Source organism: Chanodichthys erythropterus, chromosome 12 (genome assembly GCF_024489055.1).
Source record: "Chanodichthys erythropterus isolate Z2021 chromosome 12, ASM2448905v1, whole genome shotgun sequence".
In the NCBI taxonomy this organism is placed as follows: Eukaryota; Metazoa; Chordata; class Actinopteri; order Cypriniformes; family Xenocyprididae; genus Chanodichthys; species Chanodichthys erythropterus.
Genome location: NC_090232.1, coordinates 2812927 through 2829302, shown reverse-complemented (window position 1 = coordinate 2829302; position 16376 = coordinate 2812927). Strand labels below are relative to the sequence as shown.

At 38.6% G+C, this 16376-nt stretch overlaps 1 protein-coding gene across 1 annotated transcript; it reads right to left on the bottom strand.

Moving 5' to 3' along the window:
• Window positions 1-1541: 1541 nt before the first annotated feature.
• On the bottom strand, window positions 1542-14506 carry LOC137031660 (sodium/potassium-transporting ATPase subunit alpha-1-like). The gene is made up of 22 exons (XM_067402769.1): window positions 14328-14506; window positions 10347-10466; window positions 10196-10255; window positions 9897-10100; window positions 9682-9795; window positions 9464-9598; window positions 9257-9374; window positions 8905-9173; window positions 8495-8803; window positions 7973-8107; window positions 7695-7893; window positions 7359-7534; window positions 7133-7269; window positions 6898-7048; window positions 6419-6587; window positions 6176-6330; window positions 5967-6090; window positions 5706-5851; window positions 5489-5619; window positions 5305-5406; window positions 4782-4873; window positions 1542-4422 (listed from the first exon to the last, which is right to left on the bottom strand). Exons 1-22 carry the CDS (start codon window positions 14337-14339, stop codon window positions 4394-4396), a joined length of 3087 nt encoding a protein of 1028 aa, XP_067258870.1. The 5' UTR covers window positions 14340-14506; the 3' UTR covers window positions 1542-4393.
• Between the last annotated feature and the right edge of the window lie 1870 nt (window positions 14507-16376).

Sequence of the window (16376 nt, the reverse complement as noted above, 5' to 3'; positions counted from 1 at the left end):
GGCCTAAAATCACATTTCATTTTCAATTGCAGGATGAAAACCGATTCCAAGAGAGCCTTAAGAGGGTTTCTCAGAAATTGCACTTGGCCAAATTACAAAGACTGAGCCATCAGGCTTTTGATTTGCCTCAGCGGGTCCTTCAGTGGGAGAAATTAGCAAAGTAAATGTGCTAGTGAATTAAATATTCAAATGTCTTGATAAAGAAAACTTCGCTTCCAGGGTTTGTGGCTAGTATTTTTGTCTGCCAGGTGAATTTCACAAAAGATTATATGTCACCCCCCCACCCAAAATTAATTTTGCATAAAGAAAAAGAAGAGAATGGCTTAAATGTCATGCATATAATTTATCATTTCTTTCTTTTGATTTTGGAGTAAAATATTACCCGAGCGATTTGAATGGCGTGTTTATATATAGCAGTCAGTGTCTAATTTTGTGCGGTATTAAAACATAGCTAATGTGTGCAGAGGAAACATCATTCTTAAGTGCCTGTGTGTGTTTGTGTGGAATTAAATTGACTCCTTCACATGAAAGAAAGCGCTCATTGGAAATTCAAATGGGATGTGTGGGCTTGGTAATTAGTACTGGAACAAGACCACTCTAATTAAATCAAGACTCTTTCCTCCTCATTGACAGGAAGAGCCTGAAACTGCAGCTCATCTCTGCTTTAGAAGGTTGATATTAGTCTTACCCTCAATATTTTGGACTTGCCTTATGATATTGTAAGCATTTTCACTGTCTGAATCACATCACTGATGTCTCACAAGAGATGGTTTGTGGAGATATTGATTAAACGCCTCTTTCCTCACACACGTGGCTCTTTTGGGACAGATGACTGATCGTTTCAATAGAGGCTTTGCCTAGTCCTTGCTCAAAATGGCATGGTTAAAGAGAAGTATGATGAAGTACTGCAGCTGGACGCTTTGGATGGATTTTTGTCTTTGCTTCACTTTATCAAAGAGAAACAGTTTCATAGATCTTGTTTAAGCCCTGTTGCGACCGACACTCATTTCCTTGAGGAGAATGCATGTTAAGGAGCGTGTTTGATGAATGGAAAGGGAACTTGAAAACAACACTGCCCTGTAATCATCATTTGGATCCATGGTGTGTGTTTTTTATAGTCATGACAGCAAGTTTATCGTTTTTTCCATATGCACTTGTTGGTGGAAACATCCCAGACTTACATTGAGGGAAACCAGAACAGCACAGAGTTTCTTTTCACTTGAACCAATAAGGCAATTTTGTGACTTTATTTCATTTAGATGCATATGAAGTTCTTTATGGCCTGACATTCTTGCATATTCACCCAGATAAATCTGTTTTGTGGTGTCATATCTATTCAGAATAGCTCTTGTTTACTGACTCTGTTATTTAAGATGTGCCTGAAACTAAACCCAGGCTTTGACACGCTCCATTAAGGCTCTCAGTAGAAGTTAGTGGGGAAGGTGCATTAGCAAACTGACTATGCACGAGACTCCAGGGCCCTTGTTTATTGTCCACACACACACACACACACACGCTCAGAAACAGCCAAGACACATGATAAAAAGTCTGCTTTATTGGTTTCATCATAACAGTCTTCATTCTCATACAGTCACATTTAGGTTCTGCATATACAACATGTATCAATTGGCTAAAATGATCAACAAGCTCAAGTTTTTCCATTTGATTTTTGTATCCAGAATGGTTCAGAATTTATATAATTTGCACATGCATGTCTGTCCACTGTTGAGGGTGCATCAAACACTAAAGCTGATGTCTTTGTTGCTTTGAAGAGTTTATTTGCAGTCTTTCCCAAATGGTTTTCTCTCCATAACAGACCAAACACATTGGAGAATAACCTTGTTTTTAAATGCATAGTCATGTGAAAGTCATGCAAAAATCATGCAGCAACACAATGTGGTTTGTATAAACTGAACACAATTCTCCCCTCGCCTTTGTTATGCAGTTCTCCCTCTCCTGAAAAATTGGATTCATTCTTGTTTCCGCAAATCTGGACTGACCTCGCCCTGACCCCTCACTAGACGAAAACCCTAGAGAATGCTTCACTAGTACCCTTCCATTGATTGATTCGGAACAATGGGAATGATTCATTAATAAAAAGCACAATGTTGAATAGGTAGGTAAATCAGGGAATACATTAACAATATTACATCATGTACAAATGGTTGGTCCATTAAGATTGTATTGTACTTATGCTGATTTTAATAACATAAAATATTGCAGTACATTGCAGTAAGTTCTTCCATTAGGTGAATGCAAATACTTGCACAATAATTGGTCCTAAAATTAGGACTTTCTTTATGAAAGCTATTATTTCTTTTGATTTTGGGCTAAAAGTCCCAGATAATTTCACGCCATTCACCCTTTTTGGTGGTTGATGAACAACTTTGTCTTGAAAAGGAGTGAACGGAACATATGATAGTTTAAAAAATGTCCTCGTGCCTCAACTCAGACTTCGTACGTTATGCAATCGGTGGAAAAGTTGAATGAAAAAGGTCAAACGGCTTGTTATAACCTTGCGTCTCAGGAAAAAGCAAAACTGAGCTTTTCTCAGCAGGTGGAGCGGATACTTCAATACACAGAGAACGAATACTATTGAGTTTAATGGCACTGCTTGCATAATTTCATGAAACGGCAGTGGAATAACCTGCGATCGAATTGCGGGTAATTAAACTATCAACCGGCATCCTATGAACCCAAATAAAATGGGAAATGCAGTTTCAACAGCCTCATTTAAGAGACAGAAAAAGCAGTGCATGATCACTCAACAGAAAAAGACCAAAATAGATTCAAGCTCATCCAGGCTTGAACTACACAATCCCTCTTCAGTCTCAACCCCACCCGACTGTATTCTCCCGGCATGGCCCCCAGCCAAATTTCCCTGGGAAACAGATATGCACCTCAGGGAGATCGAGCTGTTAACCCGGAGCCATCATCCAAAGATAAAGCTCACTCAGTCAAAAGCAAAGAGAGAACAAGGGAAGGTAATACATGAAGTGGAAGACTCATGCTACTTGCTCCAAATTATTCAAGAGGTGTTTAAGAATACTTGTGTGCAGAAATCAAATAATATATGCACTGATAATTGGTTTGACTGATATTTACTTATCTACTTGATCGGTTCTTCAATATTAAGTCATCAATCTCTGAAGAAAATAGACTACAACACTGTTCTCATCAGAATAAAACAAGACAGACCAGGTAAATAATTTAATGCATTACATGCATGTCTCAGCTTTTACATAACATGCAAAATTACAGTTAGACATAGTCCTCCAAAAGAGAAATTAAATGCATGACTATTTAGATGATCAAATAATGATAGTGATAATTATGATATTCATAATTCATATTGTTTTTATTGTAGTACATGATCAGATCTATTTAGATATTGTGTTGAAAGCAAAAACTGGTTCTACAAATATATTAATTATCAGACTTTTTGGTTTTAATTTTTGCCATCAGTCATTAATAAAGTGAAAAACTGAATTAGTTGATTTTTATGATCCCTTTCCTTGCTCTCTCTGGTGATTCTGACTCACAATACTTTGACTGAAACCTTGTTGGATGTGTTTTCGTGCCAGATCTCAGTAGAGTGGGTGGAGAGAAGTAGATCTCCGGTCTCCTCCAGGCATGAGACCTGGATTACACTTTCCAAACCCATTTAAAACGCACCCACTCTCATTGAGAAGGATATTGCACTGTAAAATGATTCATTTTTCATGTTATTTTTCAGTAGCTGAGGCTGTTGAAATTGCAGGAGTTTTGCAGAAACAAGGCAAGAGTTTCTTTCCCGCCATTTTTAACACTCATGCACAGACTTATGCATTCTCCGTTAGAGTAATAATAATAATTTACCATGTTAACCACGTCATATTTTTTCGCCAAACATCACAGTTACTATGACTATTTATTATTGGGTTTTCTGAAAACATCTTGCATTACTTTAATGAATTTCCATACATTTTTTGCTTTTACAGCAGTAACAAATGCCTCAGCAATGATATTTTGGTGGAAACTATGGTTATCATGGTACATTTTTGTAAGGGTTACATATAAAAAGGAAAAGCACCAAGATTACCAGACAAACAGGGGCATTCTGGGCATGCACTCAAGCACCGAGCACTTTCCAAATAAAACCAAAACTTATAAATGAAAATGAAGGAAATGACACAAATGTGGGACCTGACTGCAAGTTTATTTTTATATTACACTTTTAAAAACATGTATAAAATTGGTCCGGCTTCGGAAACAAGGCACGCAATGTCTTGGTTCACGATCTCAGTGTTTGTATCAAGCATTCCCTATATAAAAACATCCAAATTACGGAGGTTAAAATTCCGAGCAGCGAGACAACCATGCAAATAAACTTGTGTGATGCAGACTGGATGCTTTAATAGTAGGTCTCCCTCTCCACCCAACCTATGACAAAAATATAAAACTCAAATTAGCTCAGCAGGACAATTGCATGCATGTAAACTCTGTATATCCTGTTCTTGTAAATGCATCAAGTTCAATTAACTGAACTGAAAACCTAGTGAGATATTTATCTAGGCAGCATTTAAAAATCAAACACTGGCTTCTTTCACATATATTCTTCACTGAGAATACAATCCCAGAATGCATTGCAACGTGAAAAAAAAATCCATCCAATATGGATTGAATAGAAATCTTCAAATTATTAAAAATACTAGGTTTTTGAAAACAAGATTTACCATCATTATGTAAATAAAAATGATCTCCGTTGATATAAGGCATGGTGCGATTAAATATTCTCTTACCTCCTGGGCTGCGTCGGATGATAAGTTTTCTAATTTCATCATAAATAAAGATGAGGAGTGAGTAGGGGAAGGCGCAGAACCACCAGTTTGGTCTGGAGAAGAAAACGTACCGAAATTACAAATCACACCTGTTCTAGACTATAGCTGTTTGATATTTATTACTTCAACAATAAATTATCTCAGCAAAATACATATTGCTCTGAAAATTCATTTAACATTGAGTGTCAATCACAAAACAAGAGTTTTGGGACTTGCACAGAAAATATTAGTAAGTAAATTAATGCAACAAAGAATTTCACAAATAAAACCGTAAAGCCACTATGGCATAAATGACAAAGGTTTTACATAATATATATATATGTTGCATAATGTGTTTGCATGTGATGCAAAGAAAAAAAAACCTATAAAACTATTCTTACATTTAAAAAAAAAAAAAAAAAAAAAAAAATCCCATTATGAATGATTTACACCAAAACATGTTCAGCTTGTTTCTTGAACGACCCCAAAATGGTGCAAGACTTACTTCAATGGGTACATTCTGAGGGCAACATCCATGCCAGGGCAGTAGGACAGGAAAGCTGCAAGAGCTGTTTCTTCAAACAGTCCAAAGATGAGAATCTTATTCCTGCCAAGAACAGCAGTCATGTAAGACTTTAAATCCATTTTGAGCAATTCAAATTAGGACATATTATTGGCCGTCTACTAACTTCATTCCTTGCTGGAAGACTGAGTTTCTTCTGGTCTTGCAGATGATCAAATCAGCCCACTGTACTATTACAATACTGGTGAAGAAGGCTGTGTGGCATGTGAACTCTACAATCTTCCTCTGCTCGTACGTCTAAGATGGCCAAGAACATGAGATTCAGATAAGACTGTGGAAAAATGGAATGACTGGATGGCCATTGGATGATTGAAAACACTCACCCATTGCTGGCCATAACTGTCCTCCAGGTCGTTTACGTATTTGTCATCCCATAACACTCGAATGCCCAGCAATGACGATGGCAGGAAGCCATTTTCAGCTAAGATGACAAAATATGTGAAGAACCCGGCCAGAGCTTGAATCATACCTGTGGAGAAAGCAGAAGCAAGGAGATTCAATCATCCAACTACTTTGCACCAGGGTGGTAGAGAAAACGGACTGCGCAAGATGATCGTTTATACTAATGCAGTATGAACTCTTACCAATCTGACCGTAGGCTATGCTAATGAGTCTCTCATTTACAAGTTTGTCAGTCTTGGGGTTTCTGGGTTGACGCTTCATGATGTCACTCTCAGCAGCTTCATAGGCCAATGAAATGGCAGGAACCTTAAGATAAGAGGATAATGCCATTTATGCAAGAATGTGATTTGGCTGACCAATCAAAGAGATACTAGTCAAGTGTGGTGCTTACCATGTCTGTTCCCAGGTCAATGCAGAGAATGGTGACAGTACCCAAAGGAAGAGGGATGTTGGCAATGATGAAGAAGAGGAAGGGGGTGATCTCAGGGATGTTACTGGTCAGGGTGTAGGCAATGGACTTCTTCAAGTTGTCAAAGATCAGACGGCCTACACATTTGAGAAGTCTCGGTTGAGTGAGCCCCAAAGAAACCTTTATAATTCTTGAGTCAATTAAGTTCCCAATAACATCTCATACCTTCTTCTACTCCAGTGACAATTGAGGCAAAGTTGTCGTCCAGAAGGATCATGTCAGCAGCCTGTTTGGAAACATCAGATCCAGCAATACCCATAGCTACACCAATGTCAGCCTTCTTCAGAGCAGGAGAATCATTGACACCATCACCGGTTACGGCTACAATGGCACCCTGTAGACAAACACAAAATAATCTTAATCAAGTTCTTGTCCTAACCAACTACGACTGCAACAAGCCATTTTGTCAATCATTTTTACTGCTGTGTCAAGCTGGTTAATTGTGCCAACTGTTAAATCTCATTGATCCAAAATCCTGCTTCTCGTAGCTTTAAATTAAACTTCAAATATGTTAAGTCTGAGCAGAAGTTACTTGACGCTGGAAACTGGTCAAGTTGCACTAGCCAGGCCAAGTATTTACCTCTTATCTTATCAAAGCAACCTGGTGAAGACTTGATTGATCTGAGATCGTAAAGACGACTAACCTGTCTCTGGCAGCCTTCAACAATAATCAGCTTCTGCTGAGGAGATGTTCTGGCAAACACAATTTCTGTGTGGTACTTCAAGATGTCATCTAATTGCTCAGGGCTCAGATCCTTCAGGTCACCTCCATGGATCACACAAGCCTTGGCATCCCTTCAAAGATCATTAAATGGGATGAAAAACTAAACGCAATAAATATCCAGACAACACCATGCAAATCCAGGAGGAGCCCGTTACCTTGGGTTGACTTCATTAATAGGAATGTTCAAACGAGCAGCAATGTCTTCAACGGTCTCGTTGCCCTCAGAGATGATACCCACTCCCTTGGCAATGGCCTTGGCTGTGATTGGATGATCACCAGTAACCATGATAACCTAGAAGAGTGATTTTGTATTCAAAATCAAGATGTTTCTGGTTGTTTCTTGAAGACAACAAGCAGTCCTTTGCAATGATTATGACATACCTTTATTCCAGCGCTCCTACATTTGCCCACAGCATCTGGTACAGCAGCACGAGGAGGATCAATCATGGACATAAGGCCAATGAAGCACAGATTCTCAGTGGGGAAGTTCACCTCCTCTGTATCAAACTGGAAGTCCTCAGGAAACTGTTCATCAGGAAGGTTGAAGTGGCAGAATCCTGTGGAGAATCAACACGTTGAAGGAAAGCGTAGAATGGACATGCATCGTTTAACCCCTTAACATTCCTAAAGTCTATTTTGAGTATCTGGTATTTTACCATGAGCGGTTCAGTGGTATGCTAACTGGTTAGAAACGCCATTGAAAAATTGCTAAATTACCAAGTACTCTTTCTCCAAGGCCACCAAGTTCCAAGTATGCATTCTGGAAGGCGTCCCTCATCTCATCATCAAGTGGCTGCTCTTTTCCTTGGATCAAAATAGAGGTGCACCTGTCCAGAATCCTCTCAGGAGCACCTTTCATTACCAGCAGGTGATTGGTTTCAGTTTTATTGGTATTGATGTTCTTATGGATGGAGAGCTAAAAAGGTCCATAGACAGAAGGCGTTAGACATCTTAAATTCCTCCAAAGACTTGCCCCAAGCAGGAGATGGTTTTACCTGGTATTTGTTGGTAGAGTTGAATGGGATCTCGGCAATCTTGTTGTATTTTTCTCTCATCTCTTTCACTGATCCACAGCAGAGCTCGATACACTTCAGCAGGGCAGATTCTGAGGCATCACCAGCCACGTCTCTCTGTGAGAGGAAACAGTAAAGCGTGAGAACAAGGAACAGTCTTTTGAATGTTAAGAAAGACTGCTTGGATGTTCCAGAAAATGCAAGGCAAGGAAAAGTGTGCTGTTTAATTTGAGATAAAAGTCCAACAAATTAGTCTCATTACAGAATGAGTCAGAATTGGCATAAATTGGAGGGCGTTTACAAGAAAACACTGTGTTCCAGTCAAAAGCAGAAGAAAGCTCAAGGGGCTAAATCAATCCCTGGAGGCAGACAGCAGAACTAAGCACAAGCAGACAAACAGGGCTAGCAAATAGTAAACAACTGTCCAATGGCATCAGTAACAACCAAAACGACTTTGTCAGATGGGAAAATCTTTTGACAGACCTTCAAAGTATCAACACACACCTTAAGAATTGGGATATTTTCTTGCTCAGCAAGGAAGACGGCACGGTTGCACAGACCGGCGACACGTGCGAGGGCGGCCCAAGTAGCAGAGCTCCTGTCAAATGAGGTTCCACTCTGGTTCTCTGTGGTGTCTGCTTCGTGAATCTGGTTGTCAAACCACATGTGAGCGACAGTCATTCGGTTCTGGGTCAAAGTTCCAGTCTTGTCAGAGCAGATGGTGGAGGTCGAGCCAAGAGTCTCCACGGCTTCCAGATTCTTCACCAGGCAGTTCTTCTTTGCCATTCGTTTGGCGGTCAGAGTTAGACACACCTGGAAATGACAAGAATGAGGTTTATCTATATTTGATATTACAATTAATCCATACTGTTAGTGTTCTGCAATTATGCAACTGCAATTATCCTGGCACTTACAGTTACAGTAGCCAAGAGACCCTCTGGCACATTAGCGACAATGATGCCAATAAGGAAGATGACAGCCTCCAGCCAAGAGTATCCAAGGATCAGAGAGAGGATAAAGAAGGACACGCCCAGGAAGACAGCTACACCAGTGATGATGTGGATGAAGTGCTCAATCTCAATAGAGATGGGAGTGCGACCAACTTCAAGACCAGAAGCAAGAGTGGCGATACGACCCATGACAGTGCGGTCACCAGTGTTGATGACGACACCTCTGGCAGTACCTATAAGCAAAACAAATGCCAATTAAAATGGATACTTTTAACATACACAAATTTGACTTCCAAAAGTCTTCATGATTTTGTACCTTCAACACAGTTGGTAGAGAAGAACGCGATGTTCCTGGTCTCAAGTGGGTTTTCATTGGAGAAGTCAGGAGTACGACTCTGGGGCTCAGATTCTCCAGTGAGAGAGGAGTTGTCCACCTGGAAAGGACAAGATTTTTTGTAAATCCTTGTAGAGATGAAACGTGCCAATGGAGAAGACATTTGACCATGATTTAACGGTACTTCACTTTGCATCCATGAGCAGAAATGATGCGCAGATCAGCAGGAATTCTGTCACCACCTTTGACTTCCACAAGATCTCCAATCACAACTTCTTCAGCATTGATATTCTTCTTCTCACCATCACGGATAACCAAGGCTTGCTATGTGACAAAGTAGAAATTCACTTAACATCAGTAAAGAAAATAAAAATATCCTGATAATATGAAAGGATTATTGTCAGTACCTGAGGGACAAGGTTCTTGAAAGAGTCCATGATTTTGGAGCTCTTGGCCTCTTGATAGTATGAGAAACATCCAGTGATCATCACAACAGCAGAGAGCACAATACCCAGATACAACTACACAGGACAACAGAGGAGATGTTAGGGATACTGCTAGAGCAACAACGTGATCTTAAAAGGCATACCCTTAAGAAACACAAACAGGGATTTTTCCTTACGTTATCATTGGCAGGTTCCTCCTCGGAGGCCGCCTGGATGCCGTAGGCAAGAAAACAAAGGATGGCTCCGATCCACAGGAGAGTTGAGAATCCTCCAAAGAGCTGCTTGCAGAACTTGACCCATTCTGGGGTTGTTGGAGGTGGAGTCAAAGCATTGGGTCCATCACGTTCCAAGATCTCCTTTGCACGAGTGGCTGACAATCCCTGCAGAAAGACATGGGTTAGACAATGACTGAGACCTTTATGCCATTACGCTTTAAAAATCTTTAATTTGAAATCCAGTACTGAATCAGATTTACCTTGGTTAAATCAGTGCCATACTTTCTATTGAGTTCATCCAAGGACAGTTTGTGATCGTCCTACAACAGTGCATAAAAGAACATTTTACCATCTCATCAAACACTACTGATATGTTTGCCAATAAGTATTTAAAATACTAAACTGACTCACCAAATCCACCTCTTTTTTAAGTTCATCCATGTCTTTATCCTTCTCTTTCTTACCCTTGGGCTTTGGCTTTTTGCCCCCCTGCTCAGAGGTGGCCGCCAGCTCATATTGTTCTCGACCTTCCTGTGGTGGAACAAGCAAAAACAACCATTAAATCTCCTGTGCACTGTCTAACATTAGTATTTTTCTTAAAAGGGATGCAGCTCACAACTGTAATATGTGAAGTGAATTTAGAAATGACAAAAGTATGTGATGCAAGACTAATTTTTAACTGCTAACATTTATTGATGGGTGTTGAGTTTAAAATAGACTTGTTAATGCACAAGAAACTGGTATTATCTAACGTATGTGTGCAAGAGATGCATATAAATGTGTTAAATATTAGCAAGAGGCAACCACGTGCAGACTGCACAATCCCAATGGATGTGTAGTAATTAACATTTAACTTGAAGGGCAATTAACCAATTGACCTCTACTACTGTTAAGCAACAGTTCTTATCACAACTGCATTCTATGAATACAATAGGTGACTCATTGTCCTGCAAGGACATGAGCCGTTAAATGAATCACTAAAGTATAAAGCATAGGATTGCTAGTTTGCATTTGAACCAAGTTGATTGTTATTTTAATCAGCTCAGTAATCAACATGCTCTTTTAAAAAAAAAAAATGACGTCAATAAATAAATCTGCAATTATACATTTTTCAGTTTACTGAAAAGAAAAAAAGTGCACAGTATGTATATAGTTACAGAGTCAGTTTCAGAAAATATCTAACCTACCACTCAGTTTTTTGTGACATCATAAACATAGTCCATTAACATAAAATTGACAGATTGTGTCATTTTGATGGGCTAAAACCATTTCTCAACAGCTTTAATGACCACAGATCATCTTACAAAGATATTTATCTCAGCAAGAAATCTTTATTTGTTTTCCACAGGTCCATCCATGTCCTGATATAAATCTGCAAGTACATTGGGCTAAATATTTTCTGTACATGAAAGCAACAGCTGATGGAAGTGGCCACAAACAAAGAACTCAGCACTTGTAGTGCTCGACTGAACATGACAGCTTACTTCAGCACTCTTTCCCGTCTGCTTATGCTTAGTCATCAGATCTAATATGCAAATTAGCTCCTTCACATCTTGCACATGTGTGTGTGGAAAATGTCAAAAGGTTGAAAGAAAGTGAGCCAGGGGGTGAAAGATTAATCAACCATGGCAGAACCCACTCATAAATGGTCACGTTTGTGAGAGAATGCTCTATTTGGATGCTACCATGTTAATATTCTTCCAAGTATTTTTTTTTTACCTTGCACAGGAGCCAAAATCGGTTCGCTCAAGCATATCAGCCCTCTCATACTGGGACTTTGCCCTGTTGCCATTGGAAACAGAGCCACACCTCTAGACCCGTGAATGGGTTAAGTCACGTGTCACACCCAACACTCTTTGTTTCAGAAGTGGCGAATGAACAGGGGAGGGTGAAAAGAAAACATGGTGTACAAACTCCTCCACACCACTCAATTAGTGCTAAACTACAGCTTTTTATAAGCTCATTTCAGTTCAAGAGCATGGATATAAAATTAACAAAAATGTACAGTGGGGTCCAAGAGTTTGCATTTTAATACCCAATCTGACAAATAAGGTAAATTATTAAAAAAAAAAAAATTTAAACTTCAGAACATCACCTAATGATCATGTTCTCCAGCATGATTTGAGACATGACCATCTTGGTTTCTAACGAACAAAATTTGACCAAAGGGTCAATGACACTCATTTACTTACACTTAACTAGTCACCTAAAGATATTAATATTTTCAAAATTCTTAAAGTGACAAATCACAGATTTACAATGTGCTCTGAGAATTTTGGGCCCCACTGTATTTTTAAAATGTCAGAATGCATTCATCAAAGTTATTTCTTTCTCCATTTGCATGGAGGTTAATGCATGTTACTATCTCATAGTACCAACCAAAAAAGGTAAGGGGGCGCTGAGACAGCCTGTCGGGGTCGGCGAGGAGGGTTAGTCAGCCTCTGTCAGATGGGATTGTCAATGACAAAAGGTCTCACTAACACATAGTGACTGATGAATGGAAAGAATGTTAAACCCTTCGGAGACGGAGCGACAGTCTTAGCCTATATACACACACTTGGGGGAGCGAGTACACAGCTGTGGTCAACACCTGATGGAGCCGGAGCTAAAACACACAGTATACTAACATTTATGTATGAAACAATACCTTACAGTATCGTTTATATACTATGTATATGAATATGGTAACATGGTGGCATATATGGCACTACCATCATGGTAACTTAACAGTACTTTAAAAAGCTTAAACTAGCAAATATATATATGCAATTTACATTCTTATTTCAATATGACCCACATTGCAAAATAGATTAAATGCTTTTTGTCTCTTGTACACAAACACAACCCTGTGTCTGCAGAGGCGAGACATCTGCCCCATTGCGGTGGGATTCGATGGGGTTGGGGGCGTAGCTCAATGCACCAAACCCAGATGAAACATGCGGATGGCTGTTTGCTCTCCATCACATGAAGTACCCTGGGATTGAATGCATAATTTACATTTACACTGGTGCTCAGAGCCTCACATTAGGGAGTGGTATTCAGCTGTTATGCAATGCCACTGCATACTGGAATCATATTAGAGGAGTTAATGAACCCTACAGGAAGCAAATCATAAGGCTATGACTGAACGTGAAATTAGAAATGAAAGAAAACAGAATTCTAAGCATGTCATGCAACTAATGAGATATTTTACAGCTCTAGAATATAATTTAATTATGGTTAATGTCCAACAAAAGACTTGTTTCTACAGTCTTCTCATTTATTTTAAGTCAAACATTTACTCAGCCTTCTACACTCAGAGATAAAGATGACAAACAGACGCAATGATAGCTAGTCATCTAACACGAGAATACTTTATCTTGTCAGGCTACACCCTAAAATGTGACATGGTTTACTTAGCATTACTGAAACATAACATGAACTTCAACACATCCCTGCATGATCACGCCATTAAATCGACATGTCAAAGCGTTCACTACGTGATTTTACTTTAAATAGTAAAACTATGCAAATCATTTAAGAGTTTTTTTAAACGCTTAACTTTTCAAATGGAGTAGTTTGAAAATGTAGCTCGTGCTAAAAAGGAGTTAACTGTTGAAATCTTGTGTGAATAGACATATTTTATGGTTAAATGATGCATTGAGATTTTCGGTGTACGGGTTAAGCGTTTTATTTGTTTGAATATAAAAGTGTAACATTTTTAAATGCACGTTTTGTTCAAATAGAACGTTTTAAGTGGAAGTTGAAACAATGAGTTACACTGTATCTCCAAGTGGAACACCAAATATTTAAACTAAGCGCGTCGTTCGTTTCGAGTTTTACGCGGTTAAATTGTTACAATTTATCTCGAGGTTTCGTCACGGCCAGAAACACGTTGTCGGGCCAACCTAGAAATGTCGTAAAGGGAAAGAGCTGAAGACTTTTCTAAGAGCTGCTAAACATCAGGGGCACACATAGCCATTTTCTTAAGACATACATGTTTAGTTCTGCAATGTAAAAAATCACGAGACTGACTAATGTCTGCTTCGACAAACAGGCCGTGCAACATCGCGGCCATAGAGGAGGAAGTTTGTCTGCTACATTCCTGAAATCTTTGTACTGAAAGAAGAACGTCTTAAAGTGGTACTTTACTCTCTTTTAAAGCCACAGACCTAAAACCTGTTGCTTTAGACGAGAAAAAAATACTTTATATGGTTTAGATCAAGCACATTTCATTCATTTAATCGAACTCATTTGAATATTCGAACTGCGGAAGTCTCACACTCTGGGAAGCCATTTGGAACTCTTTAGATAATATCGAACGTTTTGGTGTTACTTTAAAACAACCTGTTTGAACATGGAAATTCCTAGACAGCGTTCAAATAATTAAACGACAAACACGTTCACACTTACTCCTCGTCCCATTTTGGTTCTTTGGATTAAAAACGATCTCCTGGGTTTCCCAAAAAATCCAAGATTTCTTTTAAAAACAACAAATTAAAAGTCCTTTTTTTTCTTTCTGGGCAGTTTTTCCTTGGTTACCGCTGGACGTGTCGTTCAACCCGGACACGCATCCAAGCCGCGTTACAGTCTGATCATTCAATGCTTATATATAGTGGGGTTTTCTCTGTCTGTGACGTCAGCTCGGATTGTCATGGTAACGCGGAGGAAAGGGGCGTGGTCTGAAGGGGAGGCAAGAGCTAGGCTCGGGGAATGTGTTAGACTTTCACCTCTGAACTTTGCTCATGTTGAATAAATGTCCATATCAGAGTGAAGATACTATTTTTGTTTGATCTTATCTTTGTGAAATGCTTGTTAAGAAGCCCCTTAAGATCTCTTGAAAGTTACTAACCAGTTTAAGCTTGTATCTGTGTTTTACAACATGGTCATTAACTGGCCACTATGTTCCAAAAACCACCTGGTAGCTGATTTATTGCAGATATGTGTGTACCAGACCATCTAGAAACTGGTTTAACTATGATTTTCCATCTCTTCAGTCACTGTATGGTTGCATGAGCTCAAAGTGACCTGGTTGAAATTTGTTTTAAAAGTATTAAACTATAACATGGTCTTCTGCTTGTGGTATGTGCTTAAAAAAGCAGACATAATCATGACTTTTCTTGGTTTTTCATTGTCTCATAACCTACATACTAGTTAGAAAAATACATTAAGCAAATTAAAAAGCTTGTGTTCACTGTAAATAATGCAAATGTTGTTACATTGTGTCATATTCATTTTATATTTACTAATTACTCATTAGGATACCATATGCTAATTTGAGCTCAGGCTATTTTTGATCTTATTTCATGGTTGTTATTTTCCTCTTTTCTCTGTTTTTCAGGATTATCTTCATTAGAGGGATTATGCTCATTAAACACATGGATCGCGTGCGTCAATGATGGAAATTGACCAGTTGAAACAGCGCCTGTTGGAGACTGCATCTTCAAAGTAGGAGAGCTAAAAATATCTTGAATTTTATTTACAAGCTGTGGGCTCTAGCCTATAAATGTGTTGTCATGGAAACTATCATGTCACCCCCTAATTTTAGACTAAGAAGAATGCCCTCTAGTGGTAGTAGTGAATTCTGGTGCACCTCATCATGGCCAGTTTTTTTAAGTGTTAATAAATTACATTTTTGCTTTTTAGATTTATTTGAGCATTAATGTATTGAAACTGAGCATTTGCTCCTCTAAACGAGGCATTTTTAAAATGTGTTAGATGTCTGTCACCTTGAGATAAATCAGTAGTAAGCACAATGATGTCATCATCACTAGTGTTTTATATCATGATGAAATATTGCATCAGTTTCTATTGTTCTTATATTAAATTAATTACAGTTACTATAAGCTACATCTACAGTTGGTGTTTTTACACCTGCAGAAGACATAATTTAATTAATCCAAAAAAAGTGATAATGTGATTTTTCAGGTTTTACATTTTATGTCTCTGCGAGGACCAATATTTGATTCATATTCAGTGTTGGTTTCACTGATTTGTACACTCTTAAAAATAAAGGTTCTTTATTGGCATCAGTGATTCCATGAAGCATATATGGAACCACTAAAGGTGTAAAAAGGTTCTTTAGATTATTAAAATGTTCTTTACGCTGAAATAAAGGTTCCAAAACAGGGTTTTCACAGTGATGCCATAGATGTTTTTTTGGTTCTGCAAAGAACCTTTCAGTGATCAGTTCTTAAAGGGAACCTGTGTATTAAGACTTGTATGGCTTAATATAAAGTAAATGACGTCTCACACTGAAATATGTAGTAGAAAACCCACGAAAGATTTACATTATTTTAAAAATCCACATTGTTTTATACATATTTTAGACAATGGGGGCGCTATTTTGTTTAGGTGCACAGTGCATTCTACGTTGATGACGTCAAATGGTTGCACTCGGTGACCCAATGTTGCTATTTTTACCGCAACACAACTCAGAATACAATATACAATGCCACATTG